The sequence below is a fragment of the Erithacus rubecula genome, assembly GCF_903797595.1.
Source record: "Erithacus rubecula genome assembly, chromosome: 3".
NCBI lineage: Eukaryota > Metazoa > Chordata > Aves > Passeriformes > Muscicapidae > Erithacus > Erithacus rubecula.
Genome location: NC_136689.1, coordinates 18,789,557 through 18,811,954, shown reverse-complemented (window position 1 = coordinate 18,811,954; position 22,398 = coordinate 18,789,557). Strand labels below are relative to the sequence as shown.

Here is a 22,398-nt window from a genome sequence, read left to right as displayed (position 1 = left end):
GGCATCAAACTGTTGCACCAAGTTTAACTTATTGATCTCTTCTTGTTGTTGTTCTTACCACAGCTAATTACACCTTATGTGATTTTGAGACTGACCTTTGTGGATGGAAGCCACTGAGCAAAGGTGATGCTGACTGGAAGATAAAGAAAGGACAAGCTCCCCTTGACAGAGAACTCCCTGGCACAGGTCATGCAAATAATATGGGGCATGGTGAGAATCCTTATTATTTTTCTCCTTCTGTCATGAAAACTCCTACTTGAAAATGGTCACAGACTGATAATAAAAACTGGTTAGAAACGGATGCCACACAGTATGTAAATAATACAGGTAATGTCTGTTGGATGCCCTTTTTCAACTGTGATCTAGTTACTATGTCTTTGTAACCCTTATTTTTGGCTAGCACAATCAGTGTGGTATGAGACTTAATGCAGTTTTTTTTGAGATACTGACCGTTGAACTGACAGCTGACTTTGTTTATGTATATCATAACCATTATTTACCCAATATTCACATAGGGACCATTCTTGGAAGCATTATTTGGACAAATTATTTTTGTAGAGTGCAGTGAAATTAATCCAAATTGTCTAGGAAAGATGGAGTGAGTATAATTTCCTTTAAAGAGTTGTCCTTCCTTCAGCCTGTATTTGCCATACAATGCATTTAGCTGGAAAACCATTTTATTTCAGAAGAGAGCTGTTAAAAATATTTTTCAAAAGTAAAAATGTTATTGTAGTACTCTCCATAAAAATAAAACTGCTAAGTGTATTTTTCAATGTCAAATAATATTGACAAGTATTCTGTGACTTTAGTTTTATTAAAATGTATCCATTGCACTACTTCCAGTGGAGATAAGATTAAAAGCTGTGTTACAGTCCAGAGCTCCTTTAATTTAGAATTAATTAATTATGTGTATTATCTGCAGCCAGACCTCCATGCTTCTCTTCCATGTTCATGTTAAAGAAATGTGACATGTTAAGTATTCCACATCAAGCATTCAAAGGAACTCCAGGATTAAATTCACTGAGCAAACAGTAGTGGGTGAAGTATTTGAATGATTCTAAATGAACAGTCATATTTTCCCCACTGGTTCTTGTGTGATGAAGTGCACCAAAGTTGCTACTCACTTGTCTCAGCAGCTGTTAGATATTTCATTTTCTTGTCTCTGTAGAGTGGGACTGGATCTGCATTACTGCACTTTATGTAACCATTGCTGTGTTGCAGGTTTCAGGCTCTCAAAGCTCCAGCAGGGTGCACTGATCTGCCTGTGTCTCTATGGGCTGCAGGTGCTGGAGGGATCTGAGGGGTAACCTGGTCAGAATTGAAGGCTGCTGGCAGCCTAAGAATCATACTAAAATCACACATGTGGAGCTATGTGCTGCTTCACTGAAGCTGCTTTGGTACTGAATTATTACAAGTTTGTTTCAGTGTTGCTCAGGTTGGAGCCTCAAGCAGATTTGGAGGTTACTCTGCCTCACCTCTCAGTAATGTTGCAATCCCTGCATAAATTTGAGAAAAGGTATTTCTGAGGTGGTTTTGTAGCAATCTGTCATTGTGCCTGCTACAGCCACGACTTCAGAATTAGATTCCAGAATCTGAGCAAGTTTTTGCCAACATTAAATCACCATCCTTCAGGCTGCAACTTCCTTTTAGTACCAGGGAGTGCTCATCTCTCTCCTCCCCAGGGGAGGGCAGTAGCAAATTTTGATTAATGAAGATCTTACCAAGGCTGCAGTAGAGCCTCAGCTGCAAATTAAAGGAGGTCCTTTGAAGTAGCCTTTCCTTGCAATGAGGGGAGCTCCCTGATGCTGGGGGTGCAGCATTCCCGTGTGCCATGGGGCTGCAGGGCTCCCCTCTCCCCTCTTCAGCCCTGCTGAAGCAATTCCATTATTCACGTGGGGCTGGAGCTCACCCTGGGCTTCCTTATGCACCCATGGGAAATCAGTGGCTGAGGAGTGGACTGCAGCAGCACAATAGCTGATTTTCAAGATGTAAGGCAATATGTGTAATATAAATGCTCGAAAAAGACTGAGCCTTTAGTGTTGTTTTGCACAGACTTTCATGAAAAAGTCTCAGTATTCAGCAAAGGCAGCACTGACGGCATTCAAAATATGCTGCTTTAGGGCCCCTTGAAAATGTTTATCCCTCCCTACCTTTGTCTGAAGCACATCTGCTGTAGTTCAAATCCAAATGTAGTGCATTTGCCAGAGTTCAGATTAGATCTTTAATTAAGCTTTCATCCCCACTAGCACAGACAACAATGTCAAGTCTGTGGACCCCATGAGAAAATATAGCTTGTTCCATTGGCTCCTGTGGTCTGCAACATTGTTAGCATGCTTAAAAGTGGCTGGGCTTTGCTGAGAGTGAATACTGTACCCTAAAGGAAATAATTTCTGGTTTAAATTCTGTTTGAAACATTATTTAAGCCAATTAAAATGTGTCCTTTAGGGATCTTGGCCGAGGTCTCTGTTGTTTGATCTCCAGGGTGCTCTGTGTTGCAGCTCCTCTGCTCTCCCCAGTCTGTGCAGATGGATGGGCAATGTGTGAAGGTGATGGGTAATAGTTGTAATGTTTTAAGGCTGGAGATATTAAGGTTTTTGCTTGAAGAGAGCAGATAAAAATGCTTCCAGTGGATGTGCCCAGTAAAGCTCTCAGAGAAGCAACATGTGAATTCTCTTTGAGGGGCTCTGTTGTGACTTCCTTGGGTTAAAGAGCTCACAGGCTTCATACAGGGTATCCTTAGCAATGGCTGCCCAAATTGCCTTATTTCCTTCTCCCCCTCTCCTTGGCTTTGGAATCAGTCAGCATAATTTTACAAGAGGGAAGAGCCAGGAGCACTTAGCAATTTTGTTTTGTCTGCCATGTAGACATTACTTGTCACAGCCTGTTACAGCACCCTCCTCCTTATCCACAGACTGAACTGATGCAAAGCAGTTTAGATTATTTTAATTTATGAATAAGCTTTATGTATCCCATTAAGCATATAGTTACCTCTCTGAGGTAACTATTTGCCATTGGAGCATGACATACTCCTCATCCTTTAAAATAAAATTTGTTTATAGGAGCATTCATTTACTTCAGTGGATCACATGAGAGGAACACAGAGATGTCTCACCTGGGAAGCCCTTTCCTTGTCAGGCTCACCCCTGGGCTCTCCTGCTGCCAGGTAACAGTTTGATATTAATTGTCCCCTTCTTTGTGACCTATTCCTCACCTGATGCCAGTCTGGTATTCTTCATCCTCTAAGTGTTGAAGCTGAGGGCTCTGTTTCCATATCAGTGGAAGAAGTTAGAGACTAATTCTTTGGAAGGAGAGAGAAAAAGGCAATTTTTAATGTTTCACTGAAAAAATTTTAAATCTGATTATTACTATTCTTTCCTAAGCACCCAGCAGGTGACTCAGATTGGAAGAAATGTTCCAGGTTTTTGTGGACTGTGGCAAAGGCATCTGGACAGTGGTAACAGGGCTCTATCAAGCAGCCACTCTGTCATCGGCAGACAGGACAGTCACATAGCCAGGGTTCCTATAGGACACACTGCACATATCAGCTGTGTTGGTGTGACCAGAGAGAATTAGCTACCATGCTCCAGACATGTACTAATTTATAATGCATGGTTTGAGGAGGATGCTTTTTAATTTGATCAATGAAATACTTGGGAGTTACTTTGAAATGTGTTTTTTTTTGTCAGATGTTTTGTGGCTCTGCAGAGGAATGCAAAAGCAACTTGCCAGGATAGTGGTTTGATCTGAAGTATAGAAAGGTACCAGGAAAAAATTAATCAGGAGGTACAAAAATAGAAAAATATTACATGAGAGAGGAAAATACATATGGTTGTAATTTTCAACAAAATCAGTGTTTTTAAAACAAAGCTTGAAGCTTGAAAAAATATACTAATATATTTATATTAATATATCAATATTAATATATTGAAGCTTGAAGAAATATATTAATTATGAACAGCAACTCTTCACTACATTCAAAGCTGTATTTTTATTTATCCTTTTGTCAACTGAATAAAACCAATAGACACTGTTCAGTTTTATAACTTTTTATTTATTTTTCATCTTTTCTGAGGCTTTATTTGTTTTCTATCCTTTTTCTACAACTTTTCAATGCTTATGCCATACTGGGGAGAAGTTAAGTTGTGTAGTTATGATGGGGTTTTTTTTTCTGGTTTTGTATAAACCCTTCTTATTTAAAAAGTCAGAGAGAAGAAAAGGAAAAGACAGAAAAAGGTTGACCAAATTATTTTGTGGAAAAAAGAGTCATTAAAGGAATAAAATAAAAATTTAGACTGGTTGATTACTTTTTCTGACTCAATGTGGAACAGAATCTTAATTCCACTTAAAAAAAGTCAAAGAGGAACTGCACTTAGAAGTTCCAACAAGTAGCAGAATTTTATTCCAGCAGGATCTGTGCTTCTTAGGTTATATTTCATCTAAGGGACCAGAAATAAGTGCTAGCTTAGCTAAGTCTGCTTTGCTTGAAACTGCAGCTCACTTGGACTGCACACAGCAGAGGGTTATCTCAGCTGGATAGTTGCAACTTGCAGCCCCTGAGATGATTCAAGAGCAGTGCCTTGCAATCTCACAGTTCTTAATCTTCACGTGACCTTTTAGTGTCATAAAGCATCAGAAATAAAATAGCTGCAGGATAAACTGGAGCAGAGTGCTGCTGCAGGGAACTCAGAGGGCCTGAGCCATCCCACTGAAGCCCTGTGTGTTGCAGCACTCCTGGGACACCCAACAGCCTTTGTACTCACAGTGCATTTGTTTAGACAGTTCCATCTCTGTTTTGCTGCCTTTGATGCTGAATAGGTAAGCACCTTTCAGATTCAGATTAATTTATCTTAGAAAACCTTAAGGCAAACTGGGCACCACTGATATGTGAATCAATGAATTATTCTGGTAAGATCTATTGCAGAGTTTGGTCTGCACTCAAAATAAACACAGTTGCAGTGGGGATGCACATATTTTTGTCTACTTCAAAGTCAGAAAAGAAACAAGTTTTATTAGAAGTATGCATGTATTGAATTAATTTAAAATTCTTAGATCCAACAAAAGCTAGAGCAAGCTCTTACCTAACTGTATGTGTCTGTCAGGAGGGTGTTTTTGAGGACTGGAAGCCTGGCTTTCTGCCACATATCCCTGCAGACTTTTATTTCTGGGAAAGAGCAACGTGTAGGGGTTGCTCATTAGGATGTGTTATGTTCTCTGCCTATTAATGTGAGATGATGCCCTCTGTTGGATATCCCACTGAGAGGATAAAAGGATCCACACAAAGAGATCTATGTTGATTATTAGCTTTACAAGTTCTTTAGCTCCCGTTGTTAAAAAAAAAAAAAAAAAAAAAAAAAAAAGAGTCGAAGGGTAACAGATTTATATTGTTCCTTTCTGGTTAATTGAAGCTTAGAAGTAACTTCTTTCTGCAGTTTCTTGTGCCTGGGTCTTTTTGTAGACATAAGCTAAGAAACATCTTCATTTAGCTCAAGGTTTTGGAGCTGTAGAATCAAATTTCTAGTCCCAGCTCTCCTGTTTATGGCTCTTTAATGGACACAATAGCCATTGTATAGTAGAACATGTAGACATAAAGAAGAAAGGTAACAATATTTCTTACTTAATGAAAACATAAATTTGTTTGAAAAGCTGTTTGAAAGACAAAAGCCATCTAAATTGTTGAGAGTGTAATTCTTCGAACAGCTTGTTTTGGAAAGTATACTTGCTGCTTTCTATTTCCTCAGCTTTTTGCTGGGGGAATGAGTTACATGAAAGAATTTCAATTTATTAGTAAGTATCAAGATTATTTTATATAAGACATTATTTTCATGAGACTGAGTCTACCAGACCTGAAGCCAGATGATATTAAAAGGCAGCAGGGTATTTTAACAGGAGTATTTCTGCACAGCTGATCCAGATCTTCTTTTACCTTCATGAAGAGTCAAGTATTATAAATATCAAGGCTTTTGCAGGGAAGTAAAGATATGCAAAGTTGAAAAAACTTTAGTCTTTATCTATGTGGAGAAGCAGGAAGGACTCAGGAGGAAAGGAAAAATTAGTCTTCGAAAATCTTATTTCTTCCCCTCAGTTCTCAGCTGAATTTTTCCCTAGGTATTATTAAAAAAAAAAAAAAAATTGAACGCATCAAACTTTGTCTGTATTGCAGGGGAGTGAACTGTGATTCTCTCTGTTTTCTGATATTTTCTGCCTCACAAGCAGCCTCATCCACATCCAGTCTTTGTATTTTCCTTCCATATGTTGGTCAATCTGCTTGTTTCAGGAAATGACTCGATAATTTTAAAAATCTATCTTTAAAATAATCTACATTTATGTTGATTGTGGAAGTAAAAGATCATAAGGTTTCTTTCATATGAGAATCACAGTGATTGCATTTGTGAGATCAACATACCTATGAAACTGTCATATATTCAGCATTTGTAAAGAAAAATAATCTTTCAGAAGTTTCTAAGTGCTTAGCAAGATAAAGAAGTTAAGGGAAGTCATATCATTCAGTCTGTATCAGTTGATAGATACAAATTAAACATAAATTGCAAAAATAAGCTTTACTTTTAAATATAGTTTTGTCTTTGAACATGATACTGCTTCTCAACATGCAATAATTTCAAACATCCCCATCTTTTGTGCCAAGTCTGCCATCATGTCATTCTTTGTTATAATGTACATATATTACTTGGTGCTGAATTTATTGCAGATGGATTATATATATATTTTTTTTAAGCTTTTCATTAAGACTTCTTTCAACAGGTAAGATTTTGGTACTGGCTATCTCAGGATTCCCAGCTTTCTGTCTTTAAGAGGACTGCATTAAATGGAAATTTGGAAAAATTACGTGACATTTCAGGATTGGCTGAGATGAATTGGACAAAAGTGACTATACCTGTAGAAAATGTGGCTGAGGAATTACCTTTCCAGGTAATTGGATATCACATTTACATGGCTTTCAAAAATGTATTTAACTTTGGCCTTTAGAATTAATTTACTTTTAATGATGAAATGTAAAAAGAGAATTTCTATTCTTTAATGCTCATATGAAAAAGAATTTAATTCAGCTTTTTTTCACAGGTCTATCTATTAAAGAACATAGCCATTGTTTCAGTATTCTAAGCATTAGATTAACTTTATATAACAATCATCAAGGGACCCTAAAAATTATTTTGTTCCAACCCCCTTGGCAAGGACACTTTTCATTTGATCAGGTTGGTCAGAGCTCCATCCAGCCTGGTCTTGGGTGGGGCATCCACAACTTCTCTGAGCAACATGTTCCAGTGCCTCACCACCCTCAAAGTAAAGGATTTTTTCACAAAATCCAATCTGAACCTACTCTTTAAGTTTGAATCCATTCCCCTTGTCCTGTTACTACATGACCTTATGACAAGTCCCTCTCCATCTTTTTTGTAGGCTCCCTTTAGGTACTGAAGGCTGCAATTATGTCATTCTGGAGCCTTCTCATTTTGAGGCTGAATAAACCAAATTTTCTCAGCCTTTCCTCACAGCAGAGGTGCTGCATCCCTCTGATCATCCTGGTGATGTCCTTTGCACTGACTGCAGCAGCTGCTGGGGACCCAAGGCTGGACACAAAGCTCTACATGGGGTCTCACAAGGGGACAGAGTCCCCTCCCTGCCCTGCTGCCCACACTGCTCTTGGTGCAGCCCAGGGCACGTTTGGCTCTCTGGGCTGTGAGTGCCCATGGCTGGGTCATGTCCAGCCTCCACCAGCATCCCCAGGTCCTTCTGGGCAGGGCTGCTCCACATCCATCCATCCCCCAGCCTGTGTTGATACTGGAGGTTGCTCCAAACCAGGGTCAGCACCTTGTACTTGTTGAACATTATGGGATTCCCATGGACCAGTTCCTGAGCTTGTTCAGGTCCCTCTGGATGGCATCCTGTCCTTCAGGTGTGTCAGCTGCACCACTCAGCTTGGTGCATCACTGCAAACTGTCTGAGGGTGCACTTGATCACAGTAATGAAGATATTAAATAACACTGGTCCAGATAGGGACTCCTGAGGGGCACCACTTGTCACTGGCGTTCATCAGGACTCTGAGCTGTTGACCACTGCCCTCTGGATATAACCATGCAACCAATTCTTTATCCACCCATTAAATCCATCTCTTTCCAACTGAAAGAGCAGGATGTTGTGGGGGCCATATCAAAGGCTTTAGAGAAGCCCAGATATGGGACAGCTGTAACCCTCCACTGATGCAGTCACATCTTCCTAGAAGGCCCCTGGGTTGGTGAGACAGGACTTGGCCTTGGTGAAGCTGTGCTGGCTGTCTCCAGTCACCTCCCTGTCCTCCAGGTGCTTAGCATAACTTATAGGAGCATCTGTTCCCTGGTCTGCCCAGGCACAGAGGTGAGGCTGACAGTGCAGGTTCTTCAATTTGCAATCTATCCCTACATTTATTGTACCACATTGCTAACTTCATCAGGCATAGTATAGATGAACACAATTAAATGGTATTGTAAATCATCATATTTGGTAACCATAAATAGCTAATTTAAGAATATATAGAATTTTCATATGTTCCAGCAGAAAGACTATTCAATAATGATGACTTTTACCAGTTTTGATTGAAATGTCATGTGGGTTGCATAACTTTTCCTAGGTAAAAGCAGTTATGGCTTTGACAGTTGAGGAACAAATTTCTGACCTGACCAAATCTCAGTTGTAGTTTTTTCTGGCTGATGTTCAGAGTTATTGTAGGAACTATTTAGTTCCTGTGCAGATATCATAAATTATAAAGGAATATATAAATGTGTGTGTGTCTTTTTATCATGTCACCTTAATGAATTAACTTGTTTTTTCTCTCTTTACAGATTATCCTGCGAGGTACTACTCTAACCCCAAATGCTACTGTTGCTGTTGATGATATCAGTATAACAGAAGAATGTGTAGTTGTGAATAGATCACTTCCACGAGTCAGCCAGGAAAGTGAAGGCAAGTTTCATGCTTTCCAATACATCTTCCCCCATGTCTGCTATATATAACTGTGATTTGACTGACAATTTGAAGTTACTTTTAATTAAGTAGAGGATAATCTGAGAAAAAAATGACAGTATGCTGTAATCAATCATCTCCCTGGAAGTGTGTTGGATGGGCCTTTGACTCTGCCTGTGGCAGACTGGATGATCTTTAAAAGGTCCTTCCCAATCCAAACCATTCCAAAGATGGTTCTATAATGAAGGCTTTAATCCTTGTGTTATACATCAGCTGCTATAAGAAGTTTGCACTAATTCTGCAACATAGAATTACTCTGTAGTACCTGCTCACATTCATGTTTGGATGCAGAGGCAGAAGCAAAGCATCCTATATTTTCCACTAAAGAGCAAATTCTGCTGCTTTACCTTTAGGGCAAGAGGCTTCTCCCTTCATTACTGCTAAATATCTGACATACAAATGCACACCAAACTTGTCTTTGTACTCACACTCTGTATTCTTGAAGAGCCAATGGATAGAAATATCAAATTATGTAACCTCCTGTCAGACTGCTGCTCCTGATCCTCTTGATGCTGACAGCTGCTTTTCAAAATGGGCACATGTGCAGTCAGGGGTGATGTTGATGAGTTATAGCCATCAGGTGTCTGAATTTAATATCCGGAAATTTAAAGGCATAATAGAGAACTACAATGTTGTGTTTTTAAGGCTTCTGTGATCCCTATGTACAGTGGGGTTGAGGTATTTAGAGAAAATTTATTTACTTTAATTATTTTCCCTACAACTCCCTCATTTATAGATTAGTCAAAAAGATATTGTTTTTAGAAGGGAGTGATTTTTTTTTTCTTTGAAATCCTTGTCTGGATAGAAATATGAATATTTTAAAAAGTTAAGTAAAGAATATGAAAAGCTTCTTGTAATTTTATATACTTGTGGGTTTACTTACATGTCTTTTCCTTATTTTTAAGGGGAAACAGAATCTGCAGATGTCAATCCTTCATCTCTTTCCTGTCCAGCAGGACTTTTTTCATGTAGGGATGGGCAATGTATTTCACCAGACAAATTTTGTGATTTTAAGCCTGACTGCTCAAACAACCACGATGAAACCAAATGCCGTAAGTGAAAACTTTAAAATCTATGTTGTTAAGCTCCTGTGACTGTTTCTTTGTCCTATTTGCAATGCTTTTATGACTTCATAAATCTTGCCATTTAATTAAAAGCTCCTGAGAAATAGTTACTCCACTTTGATTCTCTTCTGTGAGTTTTCCCCTTTCAGTTTCTGTAGCAACTAGTTCTCTCTTAGCATTAAAATGAGAAAAAAGGTTTTGATTAATTATTTAGTAGAAGATGCTCCTTAAAAAATAGTATTTTATTTTATATTTCTAAAGCATTGGTCACATTCAAACTGCATGTTTTATATACTTCTGATGTGAAGATGCCCCAGCAGTACCTCAGCTGTACCACAAGCCAGGTCACAGATATAATTTAAGCTGAGTCAACATCTTCTGTCTGGATGTGCAGTGACTCCTGTCAGGGCCACATGCCTGGGCTGTGTCTGCATGGAAACAAACACGTGGTAAAGTGGAGAGGGGGGATGCAGCTCAGAATCCCTCTCCACTGCACAGTCAGCAGGGAGCTTGGAACTGTTTCAGGGTCTCTAATATGCAGCTTCAAAAGTCTTTTTGATTCATTCAGTTTCCTGCTTTGCATAAGAAATCACAGTTATACTTTGCACTTTTGAAAATGAGTCTCCTGCTTTGAACCATCAGCAGTGCTGTAGAACTTAAGATGCATTTTCAAAAGGAGCTGCCGTGAGCAATATTTAATACAAATTTTGTTTTTAAAAATAGAGCATGATGCTTTCTAGCACATTCAACACAAATGACAGAAATATTGTGGACAAGATCCTCAAATTATTTTCTGTGCCCTGTTATGCATCAAAAAGCATAAACATCTTTAGAGATGCTAATATAATCCAATTTCACTGTTTGTATTTTATGATTTTTTATTTGGAAATTTGGTAATTGTTGCTCAGATAAACAAAGATCGACTTGACTATTAGCAGGTAAAAGACATAATTAAAGCTTCTATGCAATTTGTCTTCAATTTTAGTATTGAATCTTCTTCAGCTAGAGCACTGGTATTGAGGGCTGTAAGTGTTTAGAAAGACTGCTATCCATAATATACAGAACTTTGACATATAAAACTGTATTTTGTTTTACTAGATAATAGTTTGCCTTGCTAAAATCAGAAATTACTATTAAATGTTCACTAAGCCCAATATCTTTCCTCTTGTGGGCCAGAGTAAGGAAAATCCTGATGGTACAGTAGCACAGCTGAGGTTGGAAGGATATCTGAAGATTGAACACCACCCTGCTGGATGCAGGGCCAGCAGAGCAGAATGCCCTGAGCTTGACAGAGTTAGGCTCTGAATACCTGTGAGAATGGAGACTGCCCTGCCAGTCAAGACACCCTGCTCAGTGTTTGCTCATCCTTGCAGTAAAACAAGTGTCTGTTGCTTCTTCTCATTTCCCTGCACACAACTGAGAAGAGTTTTTGCTTCTTTACTGCTTCCCTGTCCATGTCACGTATATTAAAACTCTTACGGCACTCAATTTTCTAATTTACTTTATGTTTTTTCTACTTTAGTTATGATTACACACCTTGTGCAGCATTGGGTTATGATAGTCTGGATTTTTCTCCCATTACCCTTTTTAAATTCAGGTACAGGGTATTTGTTCTCTGACAAAATAATAACACTTCCAAATCAATAGTTTAATTAAAAAATGTTCTAAGTAGATTTAGCTGCATGCAACTTTCACTGCACTGAGATAGCAATGAAGTGGTAGCTTTTAATCAAGGAAATTAAGATCTGCTTTTTGTGGCCATTTATACTTCCTTTTAACTATTCAGCCTTTGTTTCCATTTCAACATTATACCTTTGGCTGAAGACAAATGTCCAGCTAGGTGTTCAAGCAGTTCTAGACCAGCCTTATTTACAAGTAGATTATATGGCAACAGATTTTTTTTTTCTTTTCCCTCTAATTATATGACTGAAGACACTTTTTTATACCCAAGTTGCATTTGTCAAGACAATACATTAACAATGTCATGCTAAAGGTTAAACTTTGGAAGAATTATATTTATGGTGATCTTTGCTCTAAGTATATTGCTGAATTATAAATCGTTGTTACTGCTGGGCTGGCTCAGTGTGTGCTAGCACTATAGCTTGTAATGTGGGAAGCAGAGTGCAGGTACACAAAGGGCTCTGCAAGCAGTTTGGCAAGCTGGCTGTTTCCAAGCAATAAACTTGCCTTTCAGCACATTAATCTGGTAGTCTACAGCACTAGAATAGCTCTTATAATTCTTCCCAAATAGCATTTCATCATCTTCATGCTTATGTAGTCCATCATTACTTTCTATATTTTCTTTGCATATTCCTGCACTTGGGTGCAAGCATTTCATATTTCTCAGACAATTTTCCTTATTGCTGAACTTGGTTAAGCACAGATTTTTGTTCACCTCTTCCAGCTACCTTGTTGCTTTGATTAATATTAACATTTTTTCCATGGTGTTCCATCTAATAGTGGTTGCATGTGCCTTGACCTTGTTAATGTTTTTCTCTTTGTATGAGACCCAGGCAAGAATAATACATGGGCTTAAAATGTCTTTTAAAATATGTTTCATTTAAATCTTATATATTCCAGCAAGGTGATATAGTTAGAAGCTTGGGTCCACTGAATAAGCCAGGTCTCCATACAATTCTTCTTACTCTCAATATCAATCCTTGAGACATCTCTTGATTTTCACTTCCACTCAAATGAGTGCCTTTTTGTCTGTCAGCCCTGGAAGAATTCAGTTGAAGATTACTACTTCTGGGACTGCCCAAATGTTTTCTTTCTTAAGTGTTGCTATCCCTGAGTATTACATCACAGCTTTTCTTCCACAAATGAAGAATTTACTATGGCCATAAAGCTTTTATACTCTTTTTACTTGACTCCCATGCATTAAAGCCTTTTTCAAACTGCAGATTTACAGCAGTGACCTAACACACCTCTCACATTGTGGGCTTGTGCTCTGGAAGATGAATGTGCAGCCTGACTTCTGTGGTCTACATCCTATGCATTTGGTGTAGTCTAAATGACCACTTTTGCACCCTAAGAATTATGTTGATGGAATAAGAATAAGATCAGGTTGGAAAGCAATCTGGTAACATAAATGTGTTCTTGATATTCTGTCTGACCTTTGCTAATTCCTCCCTTACGCTCTTTTGTGTCTGTTCTTTTATTTTTCTCTATTTATGGTGTGGATTATCAGGAATAATTATATGGGTTTCTATATAAAATAAATATTAAATAATTTACATTTATAGAAAATATAGCATATTTTTGCAGGTTTATCATATATTTTGAGGTTATCCAAGCTGACCCTGTGTCCAGTCAGTGATGTATTGAGGTATTCCTGTTGCAGCACTGACTTACAACCACAGATCGTTTGAGTTGTATTTTCTTCAGCATGGATTTACTCTTCAGAGTTACACCTGCTGCCACACAGACATAACCATGGCCACAGGTGCTTGAAGATGTACCTGCTCTGGCATGGGCTTGTTCTCAGCCACAGACCCCCAGGGTGTCCCAGGCTCGTGTGGCCTCACCCACAGGTCACAGTCCCTTTGGGTTCAGTCCACACTGGAGTCCTGTTCCTCCCAGTAGAGCAGCAGCAGTGACCTGGCCATCAGCCAGCAGGAACATCCCTGTGCTGTTCTCACAGTGCTCCCAGGCACAGCAGAGTGAGGAGATAAGCAGTGCAGCCAGCACTGAAAGCAAGAAGCAATGAATGTATGAAGAGCCAGAAAAGCACACCCCATGGCAAGCACAGGAGTGTGCCAATTAATACCCAAACATCAACAAAAGCTGTAAATTTGATACAACACATTCCAGTCAAACTTGTCATTGCCTCAAACCCTTCAAGCCACGTGTGTCAGAAAGGATTGCCATGGTTGAGCCCCAGCTGGCAGCTCAGCCCCACAGAGCTGCTCACTCACTCCCTTGGTGGGATGGGAGAGAGAATCAGATGAGTAAAGGTGAGAAAACTCATGGGTCGAGATGAAGACAGTTTAATAGGGAAAGCAAAAATCCAAAGCACACAAGCAAAGCAGAGCAAGGATTTCCTTCACCCTGTGGGCAGGCAGGGTAATTCAGGGCCCCCTTACACATTATGGGGACTTGGGAAGATCAACACATCCCTTGGAGCATCTCCCCCTAGTATTGCTGAGCATGACCCATAGGATGTAGGCATCCTTTGTTCACTTGGGGTCAGCTGTCCTGCCTGTGTCTCTTCACAACCTTTTGTGCCTTCCCAACCTCCTTGCTGGTGGGACAGTGTGAGGAGCAGGAAAAGCATTGACTCTATATAAATACTGCTCAGCAATAATTAAAATATCCCTGAATAATCAACACTGTTTTCAGCACAAATCCAAAATACAGCCCTTTATCAGCTACCACAGAAAAATTAGCTACACCCCAGCCCAAACCAGCACATATAAACACATGGTATTGTTTTGTGTTTATGTCTAAATGAAATATGCATTTAATAGTAATTATTTCTATGGTGTACAATTTAGGGCAGCACAAGCATGCTAAGGCTAGGCTTAAATTAAGTAATACATAAACTGGGCATAATCTATACGTTTGTACATACTTTTATGTACCTTAATTTGAGTTGGAAGGCAAGTAAAGAGAAGGATGCATGCATTGTCTCTTAAAAACTACTTTTGTAACATAATTGTTTAAAGATAAATATTATTTGGTTTCTTCATATATGTAATAAAAATCTCCTCAGTATTATAAGAACACATTCCCCATATTTCCCATACTTCTGCTGTAATTATATAGTAACTCTTCCTAAATCTAATTTTTACAGTCAAATCTTACATACCAAAATGTCTGTCTCAGATACTTGCTACTCCATTTCAGCCAGACAGATGAGTAATTCTTCAAGATGAGACCAGAAACAACAGCCAGATCAGAAAGACAAGCTTAAGTTCAAGGAGTGAAAAGTTTGCCAGCTTGTAAATTGGAGAAGGTACCTAATACTGGAAATGCCTAGATAGCTGTTTAAGAGATAGAAAATATTGAATCCACTTCAGTGGCAGAGAAAACAGGGTGAATAACAGGAAGACCTGAATAGTGACCATTGGATCTTAATTTGTATAGTTCAGTAAAAACAGGAACTTTCCCTTCAGGTTTAGAATTTATTTATTTTTTTTTTAGAATTTTATTTTCCCCCTGTCAAAATCTCAATCTTTGTGAGTCCTACAGCTACATTAGGAGACATTTAGTGCAGTTGGTTGTTAAAAATGTAGCTGCATAGTGATATCATTAGATTTATTTCTAACAAAATCTTTTTAATCTGCGTGTTTTGCCTTCATTACAGGCAAAGCTATTTCTCATTTCACAGATGATATATACCTTTGTGTTACATACAAATTATGTCTGTCTAATACTAAAAAGCCCACAAGACTGAAATCACAAAGAAGTCAGTTGCAATTTCATGGCTACTGAAATGGATTCCCCAACAGAATTTAGCAAAAGAAAATGTTCTGGGGTGCTTTGTTCCTGTAGACATCTAGAGATGAGACTACCACATCTGTTTGTTTTAAACCTTTAAGTGTGGATTTTCTTGTTTCATTTCTTGGGTTTTTTTTTGGGTTTTTTTGGGGGTTTTTTTGTTTTTGTTTTTTTTGGTTTGGTTTTTTGTTGTTGTTGTTGTTGGTTTTTTTTTGTTGGTTTTTTGTTGTTATTGTTTGTTGTTGGAATTTTTTTTGGTTTTTTGTATTTTGTTTATTCTATTTTGTTTGGGGGTGTTTGATGGTTTTTTTTTTGTTTTTTTTTAATTGTAGCAGTTAATATTTGGAGATGAAAATTGAGGGAAGGGGGGAACTCTGCCTTGGATTTTGTAAAGATCAGACTTCTTTGGTCTTCAAGTAGTGACTTGAGTTTTGTTTTTTGTTTGTTTGTTCCAGTTAGCATTGCTTCTTGCTGATGAACTTCTGCAGTTATTTTTCCACTGTTCTCTATTCAGTTTGTCACTGTAGAAATTGGGCCACTGCACCTGCAAAGTGTGGTGGTGTTGATAGAGTGTATATAATGAAATTAGTAAATGGTGGATGGGATAGAAAACATAAACATGAGAAGATAGATGTGTGTTTCAGTGTGTTTGCATTAGAAAGACAGTTAAAATAGTTAAAAGATGACTGTGTCCAGAGTTAAACTGGTTCCCAGAACTGGTGATAATTTTATTTTTGCCATCTAGCAAAAAGTTCCTAAATTTCTTAAAATTACTGATTAAAAATTAGTTTAAACTTTATTGGCATATTGGAACATTTAGGAACAGTAAAAGAAAATATTATAAAATATTATATAAATATATTTATATATATTATATTTATATATAAAATATTATATATGTTATCTCTTCACCTGGATTTTTATTTTTTATGATGCTTTCTGTATAAACTTACATGGGCTGAAAGATGAAGAGATTTTGCAGGTTGTAGAGATTGATGAACTTCCATTCTTGAAGAAATGCTAATATCTTAAGCACTAGGTTTGAAAATACTGTTCTGAGCAGGACTGTTAATTAAATTCATGATAGACCTCACTCAGCTAACAGAGAAACTGCACATCTGATTTGTGAAGGCCTTAGAATAAAAGTCTTCAAAGCAAAAAGGGAAAAAGGTCTTTGCATAAGAACCCAAAATCAGAAAGAAATCTAGGATTTTGTGGTAACAAGTCAGCTCAGAGAAAACGGAATCTGCTGCAGGTACAAATGCAGCTTTCTCAAAGCAAAAACAAAGCCAACAACTCTGAAATGTGATGCTCACAGGATCACTGATTCCTTCTTGGCTAGGGAGGGAGCTTGTTAAAAATGAAGCTAAAAGGGGCAACAAAGAAAAATTTATTCCTACAGGTGACATGGATACCACTAGGAGTTAAAAGGCATCAACCAAATGGTTGAAGTATGTTCTAAATTGAAAATACAGAAAAGATGACAAATTTTAGGTTGGTTAAATGTAAAAGACACAGTAAAGATGGCAAAACAAGTTTAAGAAACACTAGCAATAAATCCATCAGCATGTGAAAAGAAGACAGCCTGGGAGTGCATAGGCTCATGTGATGGTTAGAGCATAAAGAGCATGTGAGGGGAAAAAAAGAAATAGGAGAAAAACAAAAACAAAAGTCTTAGGAGAGAAGGCAGATTAGATTGTGTGAGTTCACTGTGAGAGAAAGTACAAAAGTACACAAGCAAGAAATTTTTTCTGAATAATCTGTCTGAAATGGAAGTGCCAGTCAAAGAAGCTATGAGACAAGACAATTAGATAATTGAAGTGTTATTAAGCATCAAGATCCAAGTGATTTCAGCCAGGCTCTACCAGCTTGCTGTATTCTTGTATTTTCCCTAGGTGTTAAATAGTTGGTTTGAGATTCAGTTAAAGGTTTCAGGGTTATTTTATCTCAGTGTACTCATCCATGCTTAAGCTAAATGGTCTGGTGCATCCTTTCTTTTCTGTTTTGTGTGTGTTACAAGTTACAGATGCAAGAAGTCTGGGCTCTGACTTAACAGTTTTATCTTGTTTATTTGCCTCATTTGGTGTAACCATCTGTGCCCAAGGTCTGTCATATTCTTTGTTGCTGTTCTCCTGGGAATATGTGATGGTTTCTTCTATCGAGTAAAAAGCAAATCAGAAATAGCTGCCCATATTCCTTTTTCATTATATTCTCTCTGGGCATTTTTCAGTAATCTCTTATGCTTAAGTCCTTGAGTATTTGCAGATATATTTTGTCTTAATGTTATTCATCAGAACTTTCTGTCAAAAAATTCCTTCCTTCTGCTTTTTAGTCAGATTTGATTTGCATCATTTTATTGTTGCCATTTCTGACACATACACCATAAGCAGAGCAAACATATTTTCTTTGATTTCTTAAACATTACTTATTCTTCCATGTTTGTAGAATGTTTTTGTTTCTTTTTTTAAAGATGTGGACTTTTAATTGCTTAATAATTTACAAAATCTTCTCTTTTTAGAAGCTATGGCCATCAATACTACTAACATTCCTCATTAGTAATTTTTCATTCTTCCTAAAAAGTTTTGTATAACTTGGTGTGACATAGTTTCTGAAGAGGAAAACAAACAAAATCAAACACAACAAATAGAAAAAACCCTCCCATATTTTCCATAAATAAACACTGAGGTATTCTTCAGGGGACTTCATATGATTCTGATGTGTGCATATTTTACATACCATTCTGTGACCATAGGGTAATGAGACCACTGAAAGGTGTGATAAGTTATAAAATAATGGCAGAATTCTGAAAGTCATACCTGAATATTTGCTTTACTTATTCTATGTATATGATTAATAAATTATTTTTTAAAGTCTTTAAATAATTCTACTAATGTTTTCCATTTAAAGCCTGCTATATTTACAGGAATAAAAAGATATAATTTTGTGATTTAACTATGATTTTTTTTATAAAATGCCAGAGAGAAAAATCTGACATAAAGAAACTCTTTACTGTGGGAGTGGTGAGTCACTGGCACAGGTTGCCCAGGAAAGCTGGGATGCCCCATCCCTGGAAGTGTTTGGATGGGGCTTGGATGGATGGGGCTCTGAGCAGCCTGGTCTAGGATCAGCTGTCCCTGCCTATGGCAAGAGGGTTGGAACTAAAAGATCTCTAAGGTCCCTTCTAACCCAGACCATTCCATTATTCTATGTTAATTTACATTCATTCATAAATTACACCCTTCCACTCCTTTTTTTTTCTTCTTCTTTATTTGTAATATATACATTTTCTAAAACATCACTGCTCTTTTAATTGAATAATTGAAGAATGCAGCTGAATATGCTTTTCAAATCTTTTTCACTTCAGTAGTTTGTGTTTCAGGGATTACCAGTATCATAGTGTCTCATTAATGCCTGATATTTAACTTTATTCAAATTTATGAATAGAGGAAGGATTTTGTTATCATTAACATGCTTGCTGGCATTTAGGAAAAAAAGGGCTTTAATTTAAGAAATTAAAGATCTTGCAGCAGCTTTTTTGCTGCTTTGTGTCTCAGTGTTCTTGCTCTGTACCAGGAGGACTGTGAGGTTTTTTTTCAGCACCTCCTTGCCCGCTCTGAGTGCTTTGGCTGAAGCCCCCAGGACAGAAGGGGCTGTTTCAGTGAGTGCAGTGCACTCAGCAATGCCTTGGTTGCTCCTCTGTGGCTGCTCTTTAACTCAGTTGTTTCTGAGCAAATACCTCATGTCTGCTCTGCCTCTCCACACCCCTTTTCCTAGACTTTTCTATAATATTAATGACATATTAGATAAATAAAATGTTTTATTTACTTTTCATACTGCAAATCTTTTTTAGTAATGTTGTGTATAGAAATGAAATGTCTCTTTCCTTATTCCAGCTGCTGTGTGTGACTTTGAGAGAGAGAGCTGTGGCTGGATTGAAACTGTAAATGGAGATGAGTTTGACTGGGTGAGAAGTTCCAGCAATGCTCTTCCACCTGCATTTCAGAACCAAGCTCCTCCACAGGATCACACCTATAATAAACCTGAGGGTAAGACAAGCCAGGCCTAGAAGCAGAAAAATTGAATAGATAAACCTGCTCTTTAATCAGATTTTAAGTGGAGGTCATAAATGCTGTAGAAACATTTTTAAACATTTTTTTTCCTTTAGCCTGAAAAGTTGTTTTCTTATTTTATGTTAACAGGTCATTTTATGTTCATTCTGAAGACCAGCAACAGAATTTCACAAATAGCTCGGCTACGAAGCCCAAAGTTCAGGCAAACAGGATCAAATTGCACACTGTCCTTTTGGTATGAAATAACTTGCATTTAAAATTCCTGGGTCATCTCACATTGCTTCTCTTGGACTGAAATTGAGGTTATAGTTTGAAATAGATACATCTTCCTCTGAAATATTTATTTTATTTTATTCTGTCAGTGTATAGTCTTCATTGTGAACAATATAGATATAAGATGAAACACTTGCAGAAAAGAAGTGAAACGTGACATGACTTTGTTGTCAGGCTCTGAGCAAAATAATACTAAAGGATTGTGCCTGTATATACATGGGCAAATACCACAGTCCTTTTGCTAACAATTCTTTTGTAATTCTTAAGTAAAACTTGAAAATGTGGGGGTTTTTTTAAGAAAAGGAAAGCGTTGAAAAATCAAATAGGTTCTTGAGTCACCTACAGTATCCAAAAGTAGACAGCATCATTTTAAAATAAAAGTTCCAGTGTGAGAATTGGTTCTTTGCTTCCACTTCTTTTTTCATATAGACAGGAAAAACAAATTAAAATAACAAAACCGCACAACTTAAAATCAACATTCAAACTCAAAAATCATTTTCCGTAATTGCCTAGTCTCAGTCTTTGTGCAAACTTGTCAAAGATAGACAGAAAAAATATAGCTTTGATAATTTGTTTACTAAGGCCAAATTGGTGCTGTTGATTAAATGAAGGTTTGGCCTGACATTGATGTTATTAAGTGCAGTTTGTCTCAGTGATGTCCAATACAAATGCCATAGCAAGTGGAACTGTCTTTTTATCCAAGATTCACGACTTGAAGTTGGACATTACAAGTTGTTGGTTGTATACGTGCTTCTGCTCTCTGTTTGGTTGTACAATTGCCAACCTAAGTATTTGTTTCAAATGTTGTAGAAGACAACATGTTAACAATAACTAACACAGATAGAAACCATACTTATGCATTCAGTAGATATTCTCTTTATCCTTCTTGGAACTTATCAATCATGTACAGAATGACATTTATAAAAAGACATTATGCATCTGAGTGAGCAGTGTTTGTTACTTAATATAAAAGCAAATGTCTCTTCAGTTATGGGTTTCAATTTAATGAAGTATGCTGCTTCTCTCAAAATCTTCAATTCTTGAGATAGGGCCTGGATTGATATAGCAGCCTATCCTACCATCATTCAGAAAATGGATTGAATTACAGGCCCTGTGGACTTCCTGTATATCACAGAGACATAACAGAAGAGATACTGGTCATTGTAACTGATGTGGTCCATTTTCATCATTTGCCCACTTGACATTCTTATTTGTATCATTTTAGGTACTTCAATTATGGAGAGTCAGTTGGGGCAACAGAGCTGCAATTGCTTGTGGAAGGGCTGAAGCAGCCGACTGTCCTTTGGAGAACGTACTACAGCGAGGCCAGTCAGTGGCTGCAGGCAGTCGTTCAGCTTGGGCGCCTTCCATATCGCTTCCAGCTTTCACTTAAGAAAATCAGTCTGGGTGTTTATGAGGGTGTCTCAGCAATTGATGATATTACATTTGAAAACTGTGCTCTCCCACCTCCAGCATTAAGTTGTGAAGGTGCAAATCGCTTCTGGTGCAGACACACAAAAGCATGTATTGACAGTCTACTGGTCTGTGATCTCGTGGATGACTGTGGGGATGGGTCGGATGAAGACAGCTGTGGTGAGTGCTCCCCACTCTTTCTTACTTACACCACATAAAAATTGACTTGCCAATTCACCCCTGGGCTGAAAGGGCACACAGCTGCTACAGCAAGTCATGATTCCACTCTGTATACTTAAAGATAAAACAGAATAAAAATTTTAAACTTAAATGAATATGATGGGTTAAACGGAGAGTAAATGGAGTTCTATCTCCTTTATCCAAAGTAACTACATTTCTTCATCTTGTGTAAAACATGAACACTCATCACAAATTTATTTTTAAAGAGAGGATTTAAAGTCAGACAGTTGTTTTGGGTCAATGTGCTGTCTTTGATTTTACGGACAGTAGTGCAGCAATATTAGATGTACTGATTGGCTGAGAGTGTCTGTCCTACCTCTTCTTAGGATCTATATACTCTTCCTATAAAAAAGAGTTGATCTATACTAAAGACAGTAGTCATGCTGAACATATTTGTCCCCTTCAAAGGAAGAACATGAAAGTACTGAGGAAAGCTATGAGTCGTTCACATTTTTGACATTCACCTTGAGTGCTGAAGGGTGCTGTTGATGGTTTTCCCCCTGAAGCCTGCATTCATCAATTTTAAGAATTCAAGAACATTAATATAAAATAAAATTAGCCAGCATTTGCTTTATCACTTCCTGAGGTAACTAAATTATGCAAATCACAATCAGTTTGAGAAACGGGGGGCACCTTACATGCTTGAGGTGATATCAGTCTGCAGTAATAATTGCTGATACCAACCTAAAACTGTTGTAAATTTAAAAGAGAGTGAAGGCTTTCCAGCTTATCTTGGTTTTTTTTTTTACTTGTGGAACACCTAGCTTCTTTATAACCCATTTGAGATCTATGATAAGGTTTGAGTTGGTTTTAAACACCATTAAGTGCAGCAGCTTCATTAAAAAATATTGCTATAATGTCAGTTACTGCTTATGAAAAGCAGA

General features: G+C 37.7%; 1 protein-coding gene across 1 annotated transcript in view; it reads left to right on the top strand.

The window, feature by feature from the left end:
• MALRD1 (MAM and LDL receptor class A domain containing 1) overlaps positions 1-22,398 on the top strand; it is a gene marked incomplete at its 3' end in the record, with an annotated part of 232,335 nt that overhangs the window by 38,877 nt on the left and 171,060 nt on the right. Inside the window, exons 10-16 of the mRNA XM_079302558.1 lie at positions 64-210; positions 3,060-3,163; positions 6,760-6,927; positions 8,832-8,946; positions 19,412-19,564; positions 19,718-19,823; positions 21,087-21,454. Coding sequence (XP_079158684.1) covers positions 64-210; positions 3,060-3,163; positions 6,760-6,927; positions 8,832-8,946; positions 19,412-19,564; positions 19,718-19,823; positions 21,087-21,454 — 1,161 coding nt within the window. The remainder of the gene's footprint in view (positions 1-63; positions 211-3,059; positions 3,164-6,759; positions 6,928-8,831; positions 8,947-19,411; positions 19,565-19,717; positions 19,824-21,086; positions 21,455-22,398) is intronic.